At 33.3% G+C, this 16,398-nt stretch overlaps 1 protein-coding gene across 1 annotated transcript in view; it reads right to left on the bottom strand.

The window, feature by feature from the left end:
* Window positions 1-1,454: 1,454 nt before the first annotated feature.
* TM7SF3 (transmembrane 7 superfamily member 3) overlaps window positions 1,455-16,398 on the bottom strand; it is a 40,741-nt gene continuing 25,797 nt past the window's right edge. Inside the window, exons 6-12 of the mRNA XM_051961963.1 lie at window positions 15,985-16,162; window positions 12,291-12,377; window positions 10,822-10,902; window positions 9,175-9,327; window positions 6,250-6,347; window positions 5,246-5,408; window positions 1,455-3,548 (exon numbers count right to left, since the gene is read on the bottom strand). Of these exons, the coding sequence (XP_051817923.1) occupies window positions 3,286-3,548; window positions 5,246-5,408; window positions 6,250-6,347; window positions 9,175-9,327; window positions 10,822-10,902; window positions 12,291-12,377; window positions 15,985-16,162 (1,023 nt within the window). The 3' untranslated portion in view covers window positions 1,455-3,285. The remainder of the gene's footprint in view (window positions 3,549-5,245; window positions 5,409-6,249; window positions 6,348-9,174; window positions 9,328-10,821; window positions 10,903-12,290; window positions 12,378-15,984; window positions 16,163-16,398) is intronic.

The raw sequence follows: 16,398 nt of genomic DNA, 5'->3' as shown, positions 1-16,398 counted from the left end.
GGACTATGCCCTCAGGTTGGTATTAATAACAATACTCTGTGCTCACCTACTCAGCCATAGCAAAATCCCAGAATTGTTTTTTGTCACGAAGCCCTGCCATGAATCAAACTTGTCATAGTGTTGCTGTTACCCCAATTATCAGGGCTGTAGCTCAGTGAATAGCCATAGGTATAAGTATTGAGATCTAAAAATGGGTCTTCTCCCACCCCTACTTGACTGGATCCGGGCTCCAGCATGTTTCCTTGTTTGCAAGCCATCTCCCTCTCTCTGAAATTAAATTTGTTTGATTCCTGACTTTCCTTTACTAGCCTCCTCTGTTCCACTTGGGCCACTTACGGGTTAGAGGCCCATTTGGTCCAATTGACACTTCTAAGTAGAAATAAGGCATCTTAGAAGAGAGGTACCCTAAAAGTACCAAGAAAGAAGATTTACTAATATATGGTGATGCTTACAAGCAGTCATGATGTGAAAAAACAGAAAAGTTTTCCTACTAAAAAGGAACAAAAAAACCCTATCTCTGGTTACCTAGCTGGACTCTTTCAGCCCCAAAATCAGAAACTTTTCTGTTCCAACTGTGCCACAAGATGATCACAAGTTAAACAGCTAGATACATATTACTGAACCTTCTGAAAGTAATAAACATTAATATTTGTTTTTAGCACTCTCACACTAAAAGTGCATTTTAGCCTGCTGTCCACAAACTGAAGTGCATTAATAACATCTGACAGAGACTCTTAAAATAATTCCAAACTTGACATTTTCAAGATCACTGTGCCTTTTAAAGACATACTGGAAAAATGTACTTGACCTATAATAGTTTTGCAAAGATTTCCTATTTATCAAAAAAAAAATCATATGATGAGATCCTATTTTAAAAATAATTTCAAACGACACTATTTTCAATGTCATCGTAATTCCTAAATACATATACTGCAGGGGGGAGGGGAGGAATAATATCATATATGACAAGAGACCCTATTTCAAAATAATTCCAAACTTGGCACTATTTTCAAGATTGCCCCTCCTAAAGATATATACTGGAAAAAATGTACTCGACCTATAATATTCTTTGCAAAGGTTTCCTATTTATCAAAAAATCTAAATTTATTTTTTTTAAAAAATCATACATTGATGAGACAAAAACTAGTTTTTATACTTTAGATGAAAAGAGGCAAAAAAAAAAGGCTTTTTTTTATCAATTTACTTAGAAAAATCTTAAGTGCTATTTGTATAAATTGAAATAAAAGAACTCTAAAACATCTTAGAGCATACTGATCTACTATGTATAGTACCAAATGTACTTAAATTTTTAATAAATTCTCTAATTTAGACTTTCCATAGGAGGATAAGAATTCAGATAGCAAATTTCACATTTAAATAAGAAACAAGCTTTATACTATTTTTTTTTCTTCTAAAAATTGAACTACAGATAAGATTAATAGCCTGGAGAAAGGTTTTCAGAAACATGTATTTATTATATAAAAAAGGAGAGACAAATTTCTGCTTCTGATTACTCACAAAATAGTATGACAATTTGAAAAGTTAAACAAATTGTGTTTTCTTCTTTATTTGAATGCCCTATCCTTACAGTCCCTAGTAAGCAACCAATCTAGACTTTAAAATAAATTTAAGAAGTGGAAATGCATCTTGTAGGCATAGGCCCCATGCTTAATGTAAAAAAAGGGGGAAAGGAAGGGTTTTCCAAGTGTTAAAATGTTATCAGGAATGATATAATTTCAGAATTATATATTTCAATGAGATTCATTTAAACCCCACAGGCCATAGGAATGGGGGTTAGGAAGTGTGAAAGAAAATGATGACATTGGGCAGCAGAGGCAATTAGAACAAAAAGTCATTTATGTTTTCCAAGACAATTTTTAAAGATTAAAAACAAAATTTGTACAATAATAAACAAATTCCAAATATCACAAAGATGAGACTATGAAAGCTGCACTGCTTTAAGCATCAATGCTTAATCCATATATAATTTCATCCTGGTGAACCAGTTTCCTGTCCATTATTATGGCAAAACTGGGAAAAGAGACCTGCTGAAATAAGCAGTCCAGGACACAACATTTTATTGTAGTGAGGGAAAAAAATGCCTCTAGGATGACAAAGAAATAAAATTAAAAGTTGGTTAGTGTGTCATTGCATTTTACCATCCTCTCCAATAAATTCATTTTCAACCACCAAGATAACAAGAGTCTTGAGGAAGAAACTGTCAGGCAAGTTTTTTATATCATGCCAGCACCATTTAATAAGTCACAATATAAAAAAACACTTGATTTTGTTTTTAAAAGGGGGGGACAGAGTGGAAGTTAATAAGTGTAAATTTTTTTCTAAAAGAAAAATACAACCTACCTATTCTCAAACAACATTTGTTAAAAGTTTTTAGTGTTATGCTGGAAATGGCCTTGAAAAGGTGAGAGTGGTCATTTATTTGGATTTTGAAACTTAGTAACCAACCTTCATTTATAAATTTTTACCACTTTTCAGTCAGTTGAAACGTCAGAGATAATTATTCTACTTTAAGCCAAAAAAATAAAGTTTGCCTTTTCCATCATACAGTCCAATGAGAAAGAGAAAATGACAAATATCACTCTCCATTACTGGTCAGCTCTTGTGAGTCATTCCTCATCTTTATATATTCTCTAAAATTCAAAGTCCTCTCAGTATACCGACAGTGGGTATACTGTCGGGTCTCTAGACCTCCAGCAACCACTAATACAGATTCAGTCTAAGATTTGCATAGAACACCACAAATTAGACAAAACATTTTAAGGGGTAGGGAGAAATATGAAGGGATTTCAATAATGAAATGACAATGGGCTTTAACAAATATTTCTCTACTCCCCGTAATGCTACCAGCCCATGTACTTTTCCTTCCATATTTAATGGATTAAGTTGAACATTAAATTAAAAGCTTTCTTTTCAGATAATTTAAAATGGGAAAATGCTTCCCTACAATCCACAGACATTTCCTGCCATCCACTCCTATCTCCATAGACACCCTCCTCAACAATATTTAGACAAAAGTGTAACTGCTTCTGAAGGATGCTTTATCATGAGAATGTCCTGAAGGCATGTCAAGCCTTGTTAACAAACACAAGGAGATTGACACAGGTTAATTCCATAATGGAGGCAGTATTTGCTGCCTGACCTCCAGACACTATGGGTTTCTAAGCAATCAAGGCATAGCACCATAAATGCCAAGCATTGCTTCAAATGTTCGTGCAGATTTGGTCCTTTGGATGAAAAGGAAGCAATGAGAGGGCATCTCCTCCATCACAGCAGCAAAGGGGTTCGTTCTCCCGTGGTCTCCTCCTCTTGAAATAACTGCTTAAACTGTGCTAATTTACTATAAAGTCTCTCTTTCAGTGGACGAACATGGTAGCTGGGATCCAGAATGTTGGTGACTCTGCGCTCTCTCGCTCTCTTCCACATTTTATATGGATGGGGAGGGAAAAATGGTCGTCCCCTCTCTCTCCGGATCTGTAATGTAATTCCACTCACTGCCAACATTCCCCAGATTGCCAGAATAATAAAGTCTACAAAGTTAAAAGAGATACAGTTGAAATTCATCTTTCAAAATCCAACAGACTTAAAATTCAGTTTACCTATTCATAAAAATGAGGATAATAATTGCACTTACCTCCCAGATTCAAATGGATGAAATGAGAATTAGAAAGCCTTTAGTACAGTACCTAGCACATAGTACTTGCTATGGCAATGTTAACTATTACTATTGTTACATAATGCACTAATTTAGTCATCTTTTGATATATGGCTACTAAGATGATCAGTCACAAGGACATAATTTCTTAGGAGACATTTTGCATACACTGAGAGCAAGTATTAGGTGCTACCTCTTTTTCAATCACTTTTATTGTTATCTAACTGAATGGGAAAATAGGTCCCTGTCATTAAGTCTTTTTCGTCCCTTGTGAGTAGATAAAAGCAAACTGAGAGTAACTGAGTCACATTGTTGTTTATCATAATTTCTTGTCATTTGAAATGAAGGAATTACATGAAAGTGTGGTGAGGATGGAAATGGTAGGAAATGTTTGTAACATGGATATTGCTTCCAAAACTATTTATGGAACAGCTATTAAAGTCTCCCATTCAATTCTCTTTCATTATTAAATCTCTCCATTCCATTTCTCAGGTTCTCAGGCCCTTCTAAAGGCAAGCTAGGGAAGAGAGAGGACTGATAAAGTTTACTACTGCTAGTGCCTTAGAAAATTAGATAGATCCTAATTGTGTCTATACCCTGTAGTACAAAGGAGCCAAGCAGAGGAATTGAAGTAGCACTTTAAAATTGATCTAATACTTGATAAATATTATTTCTTTTTAAATTTCACAACTCCAAGAGGTAGATATTATTATTATCCTCATTTTTGCAGACGAGAAAATTGAGACAGAATCCAAGTGACTTGACTAAGGTCACACAACTACATTTTGAATTCAGGTAATCCTGATTCCAACTAGCACTCTTATGGTCCTGTTTTGGAGTTTTCTTGACAAAGATCCTGGAGTGGATTGCAGTTTCCTCTTCCAGCTCATTTTTACAGATGAAAAAACTGAGGCAAACAGAATTAAGTGACTTGCCCAGGCCCATACAGCTAAGAAGTATCTGAGGACAGAGTTGAATTTATGAAGTTGAGTCTTCCTAATTCCAGGCCCAGTTCTCTATTGCACTATCTAGCTGTTTCTGATATATAACAATGTACCAACTATCTATTCCTGTGGTCTAACATTAATACCAGGAGTGAAGCAAGGGAGTCCATGGAAAAATAAATCAGGCTATCCCTATGCTCAGAAACACCACCAATGGTTAATTCAACAAATTAATGTCCTGAGCATTTACTATGTGTCATAGATCTTAATGAGGGGTGTTAGGAATAGAGGGCAAGAAATCCATTCACTACTATGAAAATTTGCTCAAACTAGAACCCACCTTTTTATTTAAATCCTTTAATTTAATTTAAACACTTTCTTCCTCAATGCCAAAAGTTACTGTCAACAGTAAGCTTTAAAATTAAGTGTTTTCCAGACCTTAATGTTAAACTTTTATTATAAACAGGCTGTTTGAAAATGGAGGAGTTTCACTTCAGTGAGTATTTTCTTGTGGTTAGTTTTGAGATAATTAGAAACAAATACTTCAACTTCACACTACCTTAAGATTTTTGGGACAGCTTATAGACATTCCCAACTGACCACACTACTAGTTCCTTTAGATACTTACCATTAGTTTGAAAAGGCACGTTGGTATAAGCTCTGTTGAAATTGGTATTGACTGCTCTCTTAAGTACATTCAAAGTGATGTATGAAAGGCTGGTATAAAAATAGCTGTCAATGGCTAAAACCACAGAATAGGAGCCAGTAATCCCACAAGCCAGTATGTTCAACTACAAGAGATGATGTGAAAAACAACGTTAGACCCCAATCTCTAAAAGACCATTGATCTCAATCAAGTGTTACTGAGAGCTAAAGAAAGGGTCTTGTCCAATCCATCAAGAATCACTGTAGGAAACTTGAGATTTCCATAAAGGTTACTGTCACCATAACAGATTGAGCTAAAATGTTTAATCCACTTTACAAACTGCTTACATGCTCATACTTACTTGGTTATATTATGTTAGTAAGCCATAGAATTTCGAAAAATTGGAAGGTTCTTGAAGGCCTTCAAGTCTGACCTATATTTCACTAAAAATTGTTGATATTCAGTCACTTTCAACTCTTCATGACCCTACTGGGGATTTTCTTGGCAAAGATATTGGAACATTTTGTCATTTCCTTCTCCAACTCTTTTTACAGATGAGAAGACTAAGGCAAAGAGGGTTAAGTGACTTGCCCAGGGTCACACACTCAGAACTCAGTCAGATGAGTTTTCCTGATTCTTCCAGCACTCTATAGACTGAGCTTTTTAGCTGCCCCCAAAATTACCTTTACAAAAATACTTGAAAATGATTATCAAACTCATCTAGAGACCTCAAGTGAAAGGAAACCTACAATGATCTGAGGCAACCCTTCAAATAGGATCAGTACACACACACACACACACACACACACACACACACACACACACACAGAATCAGTACCCCTTTTTTCTTTCTCATCAAAATCATTTCACTTTATATCTTCAAAATATTCTCCTTCCTTTTTAAAACAAGTATTTATTACTTTAGTACTAAGAACAGCAATGTCTAGAACCACTTAAAGAATAAAAATCCATTTTGACATACTTACAATTCTTAGGCAACCTATGAAAACTATTGGAATTGAAATGGCCATACAAGAAAAAGCCACCCAGAACACAGCATCATCATGAAAAATCTTCAACTCTCCTGGAAAAGAAAAGAAAATCAATAATCACAAAGATCCGTGTGAAATTTAATTTTCTCAACATAAAGGAAATATACTTTAGCTCTTTATACAATGCTACAACTGAAAGTTATGGACATCACATTTACAGATTTTTGGAAAAGTGTAAAAAGTTAAAAAGCTGATAAATTATTTCTTTACCTTATAAGGTCTACATGTACACAATTATATACACATACAAATATATGGACCTCATTAAGTGATGCTATTATTGGTACTGTATTTAGCTATTAACTTTCACTAAAGTGGATCTAACATTAACAGAATAAAAGTATATTCCAAAAACATCCTACAATGAAAACTGTTGAAACCAAATTTTCATACATGAGTCAGTGGAATATGTGTCTTCAAAATACCAAGCTAATTTTCAAGACACTTCCTACCAAGCTACTAAATGTCATAAGAAATGTGTGGGGTTTTTTGTAAGAAGGAGAAACAGCAGCAGGAAGATAAATCTCCAGAGTCTGAAGACAAGCAGCCATTTTCTTTGGCATTGGGAAAGGAAAGGAAAATAGTATTAAACATTCCTCTCCAAGATATTTTTAGATGTTCTAAGTGCATAAAAAATTACTTATCCCTTGTATATAAAGGTAATGGAGTATTGTTGTTTTATAAAAATGATGAACAACTGACTTTAGAAAGGCCTAGAGAGATTTACATGAACTGATGCTGAATGAAACAAGCAAAACAAGGAATACATGTACACAGTAACAGCAAGAATGTGCAAAGATCAACTATGAAAGACTTGGTTCTTCTCAATGGTTCAGTGATCCAAGGTAATCCCAATAGACTTTGGACAGAAAATACCATATGCATCCAGAAAAAGAACTATAGAGATTGAATGTGAAGCAACACATGCTATTTTCACTTCTTTTTAATTTTTTTTCTCCCATGGTTTTTCCCTTTTGTTCTGATTTTTCTCTCCTAACATGATTCATGAAGTAGTGTGTATTAAAAATCAATAAATTTTTTTTAATTTTTAAAAAATCAATAAATTAAAAAAAATTTTCAATGGAAATGCCTTTCTTCCAGGATGTCAGCCTTAAATCTTCACCTTGGTAATTAATAGCCACCTTACCCCTCTAAATGCACAACATAATACACATTCATAAAAATGCTATCTACACGAGTGTGTTCTGCCCTTATTAGATTATAAATGCTTAGCACAGTACTTTCTTCCTATTAAATACTTAGTGTCTGCTGAAATGAACTTTTTATATAAACTTTGGTATTTTGTGGTTTGTTTGTTTTTTTTAATACCACCAAGAAATACTGATAAGAGCTTCTACTTTGTGTTCATAATAGCTGGTACAAATATAATAAGCTTAACAATATAAAATCATCTCTGGATTCCAGAGAAGTCAAAGGGAAAAGGACCTATTTGTACAAAAATATTTAGAACATCTTTTTCTGTAATGACAAAAAATTGGAAATTGAGGTATATCCATCAATTGGGAAGAGACTAAACAAAATTTTGGCATATGGTTGTAATGGAAAAGCGTTATGTTACAAAAAATGAAGAACAGGATGATTTCAGAAAAACCTGAGAAGACTTATATGAACTGATGCAAAGTAAAATAAGCAAAACCAGGAGAATTCTGTACACAGTAACAGCAATTTTTGTAAGGATAATCAACTGTAATCAGCTCCTCTGATCAAGGCAACAATTCAAGACAGTTCCAAAGGATTCAGGATGAAAAATGCTATCCAACTCTGAAGACAGAACTGGTGAATTCTAAATGCAGATTAAAGCACACTTCTTTTTACTTTCGGTGCTTTTAATGTTTTATTTGTGTTGTGGGGTTTTTTTTTTTGCAACATGGTTCATATGAAAATATGTACTATATAACTTCACATGTACAATTATAAATATATAATATAATTGTATAATGTTCATATGGAAATATGTACTGTATAACTTCACATGTATAATGATATATATACACACACATACACATAATGTAAATTAAATAATTAAAACAAATTGTTTGCCTTCTTAAAGATAGAGGAGGGGCAGGAAGGAGGGAATTTGGAACTCAAAATTTTTTAAAATGAGTGTTAAAAAAAATTTCCATGTAATTGGGAAATATTTAATGAAATAAATTTAAAAAATTTTAAAGCAACAATGTAAAGCTATTACCAACCATTTGTTATGCATCTATGTATAACAAATATTTGAAGAAACATAGAGCAAAAAAAGGCATCTCTGTGTTCAACAGGAGCTTACATGCTATCAAGGGAGAAACCATGTGTGTGTGTTTGTGTGTATGTGTATACCCCCCCCCCAAAAAAAATATATATATAGTCAAAGAAGTAGAACAGGATTAATGCTTACAAAATAACAGTGAATTAAGGCAATAATGGAATCAAGTATTGAGCACTGAGGCTGCATCATAAATGTCACAGCAGTTCAGAGGAGAGGAAGAGCTGTGAATGGGGATTTAAAAATCAATCAAATGTAGAAAAGTCTTTTCAAGCTAGAGAAATATTAGAAACTCAAGCACAAAAACAGGGAGGAGCATGCTACAATATGTTGGAAGGCAGCAAAGTACAGAAAGGAGATCTGCCTGACTAAAATGGTGAAGAAAGATAGGACTTTGGAGATTGTGATAGAGAGACTTGGGAAACTGGTTACAAATTCTTTCCCTAGAGAATGGGAATCTATCCCTATATTTGTACAAGTTAAGAATAGTTTTCTAACTTTAAAATATGTATTTTATTGAATTTTATTTTTTAATTTGAAATATAATTCTTTGAACAAAGGGTCTAAACATACAAAGAATCTCCTACCTAGTGGAGTAAAGAAAGCCACTGATGAAACGAGGAATCCCAGTACTAGTCCAACACAGAGCATACAAACCAGGATCAAACCAAATCTCCACCAAACCATTACCAAGAGAATTCCACCAAGGCCTCCGGCAACTGTAGTCAAAACCAGGCGATCTATGCAAAGGAGGAGGAAAAAAAACCATTTTATTTAAATTCCCATACTCCATTTGCAGTTATGACTTGAAGTAAACAAACTCAGCCTTAATCTCTGGGACAAAGTGAAATGTAAAGTCACAAGTCTCTTTCAAAAAGCCCACAAAAAACATGTCAGCCCAATTCATGAAGGAATCTCCAAGAAGCCTGCCCCAGGATATGTTAATCATGATTCTGATAAGAGCTTGAAAATCTTTCTACAAGTTTGGTGCTAAGTAGGTCAGAGTGATAAAAATCTATTAATTATTTTTTAACATCCAGAAAAACTCTAGAACTAAAGACAAACAAATGCAGTTCCATTATAAATGAGGCAAAGTCACCTCTAAAAACAAACATTCACAGCATGATTAATCTGGGGATGTGTTTTATATAATTCCACCTTGATGGGACAAACATGATTTCTATATAATACCTTCCATATCCCTGGACCCATAGGAAAATAAGGGTTAAAAACAAGTTCTTCATTCTCCTAAGCATCCTGGAATTTATTATACTGATAAAAAGGTATGGAAGCATCCAGAGAAAGGAATCTGAATGCAGATTGGAACATACTAATTTTTTCATGTATTTTTTTCTTTTGATCTGTCTCTTCTTTCACAACATCACTTACATAGAAATGTTTTTATGATTGCACATGTATAATCTGTATCAAATTGCTTACCATCTCAGAGGGGGATAGATGAGAGAAAAAATTTGAAACTCAAAATCTTAAAAAAAAAAAAAAAAGCAAAACAAACAAAATGTTATAAATTATCTTTACTGGTAATGGGAAGGTTGTTGTGTTATTTTTTTTTTAATAATAAAATTTTTTTTAAAAAAACTTGTGGAAGTAGTAGCCTATAAGTAGCAGAGTAAACATTTTAACCATTAATCTGACACTATCAGGGGTAGTGATATTTTCTATTTTATTTTAATTCTGAACTTGAACACCAAAAAAACCCCATACATTTCCACATATATAATAGGAGAGAAAAAGAGGAATGCACACGAAAATGCAGAACTCTAGTTTATACAACTTTTCTTTTTTAAGTATAGAAGTTCAACCTTTATCTTTCTGTCCTGCTTATCCATGGCATTATTCTTCAAGGATTAAAACGTGGTGGTGGTTATCATACTACATTTACATTTTTGGAAGGATAGATAACACACCAGATGGTCCAGATCTATGATTTCACTGCTATTGGGAACTCCCTCTATCAACACAGATAAGCAACTACTAGCAATTTAAAATCTTAAAGTGCTAAGTAACTTGTCCATAGATATACAAGCATAGATATACATGTGTTAAATAATGGGCTCAAACCCAGGTCTCCCTGACTGAAGGCAGCTCTCCATTCACTCTGCCAAAAATGGAGGATTGGTTATTAAGGAGTCAACAGAAGGCCAGGAAACTAACTAAAGATTTCCCTTCAAGACTCAGGAAAAAACAAAAAGAAAAATTAAAAAAAAACTTACCATCATATTGAAGAAGAGTTAATCTTGTAATCAATATATAAAAAAAGAATCCCACAAAGATAAAACCTATGAAGAATAGTTCTAAAAATAAACACAGAGGAAATTACAATTCAATATTCTGTTAATTACATTAGTGAATTTTTAAGACAACATTTTCTTCTCATTACCAATACGCTTTTGGTTGTCCAGTTACTACACATTAGAACCTTTAGTGACAAAGAAACAAAAAAGTATTATGTGGCAAAGCAGAACTGAGAGAATTATCAGCCATTTGATACTATATAATAAATTTTGACACAATAATGACAATAGGGAACAAGTCCAGTATATACAAATCATCTTTTTATTATCCACTCTATGAATAAGACAGATTTATCACCATTTGAGCCTGATACCCAGCTTACTATCCAACACACACACATAAACCACTCCCAACTTTGACAATACTCAAAGATTATAAACTTAATTCTAGTATTAATCTATGCAAAACAAATTAGAGAAGTTAAATTGATTGATATGTTGGTTAGCTTTACTTTTTTTCCCCTTTTTTCAATAGTTTCTTATAAAGGATGATTAAGTAGGAAAAGTACAATATGAGCTTTACAATCTATATTTGGCAATAAGTGATGTAAAACAAAAAATATCAATTAAAAAATTAAGATTTTAAAAAAAGAAGAGTAAACCTGCAATCCAAAGACTGAAGTATCTCAATCCAAGGGTATCTGAATGATACTATTCCCATTTTTAACATAAATATTAAACAAAACAAAACAAAAACCTGTATAACTTTGATATATAATCTAGTAATAATATCTGGAGATGCCAAGGGCTCAGCAATAATTGCCAGCACATGAGAAAAGTTCTCAGTTTGTCACATCATAAATTCATCTTATTGTTTTTCTTTCTCAGACATGACAAGAATATATGACTGTAAATCAGGCAGCAATTAAGAAAGTGCTAATATATGTTGAGTTCTATCAGCTCACTCTAATTCTTTGGTTGAAAATAGCCTTAGGGAAATAACTTTATAAGGATTCAGGATGAGCTTACTGCTCAAACCTACCATCCCATTTCTACTGTGGATTTTCTAACTTGCTCGACACAAATACATTAGTGGCCTGCATTTTTACAGGTACAAACAATAGCAAATAAAACTTTTTGGACATTGCAATGGGTATCTCATTTATACAATATAAAATGCAATAACTGTCCCCCCAAAACTCACATTAATGTAGTAATTTTTTTTTAAATCCACCAAAAGAATTCTATAAGGCCACACAAATACTTGGTACCCTTCAAACTAACCTTCTATTTTGAAAGGATAATGTAGAATTCTAAGTACTAAGGAAAGGCAAAAGGCAAAGCCTCATACATTTGGTTAAATATCATGGAGATATTATTTATGTAGGTCATAGGACACCAATAACATTCAAAAGAGCACAGAAACATATTTAAAAGGTAGAGATTACCTGTTTTCCAGAATCTGTGTCCAAAGAAACAAATGAAGAGACCAAGAATAGCAAAAATGGTGAAAACCACTTTGGTGGAAAGTCTTCCTAGAAATAATTAAAATAAAATAAGAGTCATATTTGGTGATCAACTGAATTGCTACCCAGACTTAATTAACAACTAGAAGGGCCAGGAATATCAACTGATACACAAATGTTGCTTTTCAATTTAAAAAAAAAAAAAAAAAACAACTTGCTCTACTTTCTCATTTTCTTTCTTACAATTTTTTTTTTTTTTAATGCTTTGAGGTCTCCTTAAAATCTGGTTCTTAATATACCAAAAGGTCACAGGAAAAGAACATGAACTGATCATATTAAATAGCTGCTGTATCCACTTTTAGCACAAGATCCCAGAGCTGGAAGATACTTTGGAGGGCAGGTCCTACTCAACACATGAACAAGAATTCCTTATACAGTCTAAAGCGTTCCTAAGACTTCCACCACATCCTGAGGCACGATATTCTACTTGCAGAGGGCTCTAATTGTCGCGAAGTTTTTCAAGCCTCTATCTCTTCCTGCCTCTCCACTGCTCCTAATTCTGCCCACTGGATCAAAGCATAACAACAAGCTTAATCCCTTTTATCCTTGTGACAGCGGTGAGAGCAAGCCTAATATCAGCACCCTGTTAGTTCAGGTTAATGCTGGAATGAAATGAGCCACTTGAAAGTCAGTGTGTTGTTCATAAAAAAAGGTTTTATTTGCCCAAACACAGAAAAGATATTCAATAAGGAAATTGTGGCATTTAGCTTATATGGGTGCAGTCCTTCTCATCTCCATCTGGTCAGCAAAGCATAACAGGGTGCCACCAAATCAGAAATATCCTTTCTATTTTCCAGCTTGTCCATTTCTAAATTTCACTTTCTAAATTCTACTTTCCAGCTTGTCCTTTCTAAAATATAATAGTCAGAACTGAACACAATACTACAGACAAAGTCTGACCAGGGAGAAGAACAATGCAACTATTGTGTCTTTAAATGCAGCCTAAGTTTGTATTAGAGTTTTGGGCCCCATCTTACACTGTCATATAGTTTACAATTCACTATAACTCTAATTCTTTCTTAGATAAACTGTAGTCAGACCATGCCCTGACCTATACAAGAGGTTTTTTTTTTAAATCAACTTCATAAGCAAAGGATTCTTATTGAAGTATGATAGCTTTTACTGCCATCTTATAGGCCCACAAAATAAGCATTTAATCATATTTTTGGACTTTATGAAATCATTGCTTTAAAGCATAAATCTTAAAAGTATCTATTAATACAATGGCAGTCACAATGCTAAAAATTAAAACCCATTTTAACTGTATAAGTTTCAATGAAGAAAGTTCTTTTTTTCTTATATCTTAAGATAATTAATAATGAAGTATGATAATTAAATGTTTTCTGGGGTTAATAAAAACCTGATCCCATGATTCTTAGTCTCAAATTTACAGTCTAACTCAGCTTCCCAGAGATAAAACTGCTCCCTAAATTTGCCATTGATGTGCTTGTGGCTCTCCAAAGAAAAGTGAAAAGAGAATGATCTCTTGATATATTTTTAAAACAAGGTCACCTATATTCCTTGAGTGTCACATTAAAATTCTTCACACTTTCAGAAATCAAAACCAAAATACTTTTTTTTTTTTAATTTCAGAAGTCTATTTGATAGGAATTATCACCAAACTATTTAGAACCTTTCCTATTGTCTCATAACGGTGGGAATACAGGATGGGTGGGAATATATATAGGAATATAACCTACCAGTATAGAGTAATGGAAATTATGAGGTAACTTGCTCAGCCATAACACTTGCCAATAAGTCCAGATTGAGGGTATAGAAACTTTCTATTTGTTGCAGGACCTTTATTCATGCTTCAAAACTATAGGCCTTTTAAGGACAATCTCCTGGATTTACCAGATGAGAAAAGTCACTCAAAGGATAAAGGGGAGTTTCCCAAGACCACACATCAAGATAATATGAAAAGATTCCCTCAAGTTGCATATTTCTATGAGATATCTCCTTCCTCTGCAGCTGGTTTTCATTTTTTATTTTAACCTTTTTACCAAAGATACATTTTCTATCTATTTACTATAAGTGTGATCTGATATTGATAAAATACTCAGAAAATTTCAAATATTGATTAATTAACTTTAAATCAAGGAAACTCAAGACCTTAAAATTGAAAAGGGTTTTGCCCTAACCTGAGCAAAATCATCAGACATCTCTCTCTTCTTACACATAACTGTCAGATTCTTGATGTTTTGCTTAGTTTTAATTTCTCTTTCTTTTTTAGTTTTTTGTTACAAGGGGATGGTTCACTGATAGGAAAAGAAGGGAAAGACTACTGGGAAACAAGGATAATCACACAATATTGGTGAAGCTGAGGATTGGTCCTGCCATTCTGGAGAACAATTTGGAACTATGCCCCCAAATTTATAAAATTTTGTTTTTCCTTTGATCCAGTATTACCAATAAAAGGTTTGTATATCCAAAGAAATCAAAGAAAAAGGAAAATGATCCATATACAGAAAAACTGATAGGAACTCTTTTGCTGTCGTTTAAAAAAAAAAAGTAGAAACTGGGAGGTAAGGGAAACATTAACTGGACAAGCTATGGTATATCAATGCAATGGAATACCATTGTTCTGTCAAAAGTTTTGAAGGGAATGATTTCAGAGGCATCGGAAAAGATTTGTACAAACTGAAACAGAGCAAAGAGAGAAGCAGAACCAGGTAGACAATCTATACTGCAACAATAACACTATAAAGACACAAAACTCTGAAAGATTAAGAACTCTGATCAAGGGAATGATTCCAGAACAGTCAGAACAAAAAAACAGACTCAGGGTGAAGAATGAAAGATTTTTTCTTTTTCAACATGGAAAATTCTAGAATTTGCATTGGTTGACCGTGTGTATACACACACATACACACACACACACATATACATTTGTTACAAAGGTTTTGTTTTCTTTCTTTTGGGGGGCACAAGAAGGAAGACTATAAAGCAAATTTTTTCTAAAAAATATAAATTTAATTTTTAAAAAGATGAAAATAATGATTTAGCAAGTGCAAAACAATGCACCTCTTTCATACATCTTATGTAATTATCTTTTTTAGCTGATACTACCGAAACCAAATATTGAAATTATTTTAGAACCATGTACCTATGTATATAATTTATAAATAAATGTACATATATTTTTAAAAATGAAGAAAGGAAGAGACAAATTTGGAAAAAATTATTTAAAAAACAAAAAAAAATAAATTCTGGAGTTTTTTTAAAAGAGAAATTTCTCTTTTCTCTAAAGTTCTGATATTTTCTAGGGCATGCTAGCAAAAATATGGAAGAGAAATTATATGTAGTCAAAATAAAAACTAAAGAGAATACTTGGGGGCGAGGCAGGGGGAGGAAAGAGGCAGCTCTTATTGGACACAATCAAAAGAAAGGGTTGAAGGTTTAGAGCATAGTAATGGGTAAAAAAACAAACAAACAAACAAACAAAAAAAAACACTAGCTGCAGGACCAACACAGACAACAAAAATGAAAAAGATCACTAATTTTAAACCACTGGAGCTAAAAATGTTGGACCACATCAAAAGTTCTTATTTTCTAAGACCAATCTTTGGAATTAAAGAATTGTTTTTGATTTTAAAGAATGGATTAATACACTTACCAAGAGAAGAACAATTATCTAGGATTGTAGTGAAGTGACAGGCATATGTGTGAGCAGGAACATAAGCAGCTGATGTATTTAAAACTGGGTCCCTTACAATAACATTATAAATTACACCCTGTCCTGGGATAGATGAGAAGTAAACAATGGTCTTTTCACTAGATTTTAGGGTGGCAACCTGAAACAAAAAATGACAGCTTGATTACTTTGTGCCCAAAATTAAAAACTATACATAACATATCACTTAACATGCACTAGAGTAATAAGATTTAAACAACAATTTCTTGAAATGATTTTTTACCAAGTAGGGCTCAAATACTTTTAGCTCACATGAGCTTGCATTTTGCATTTAGGTAATTTACCTCCTCACCTCCAAGTTTCTATTTTTCCTTTGTCATTGGAGCTAAACAATAC

This window comes from Antechinus flavipes, chromosome 5 (genome assembly GCF_016432865.1).
Source record: "Antechinus flavipes isolate AdamAnt ecotype Samford, QLD, Australia chromosome 5, AdamAnt_v2, whole genome shotgun sequence".
NCBI lineage: Eukaryota > Metazoa > Chordata > Mammalia > Dasyuromorphia > Dasyuridae > Antechinus > Antechinus flavipes.
The sequence above is the reverse complement of the archived record's forward strand: the minus strand, read 5'-3'. Positions and strand labels throughout refer to the sequence as shown.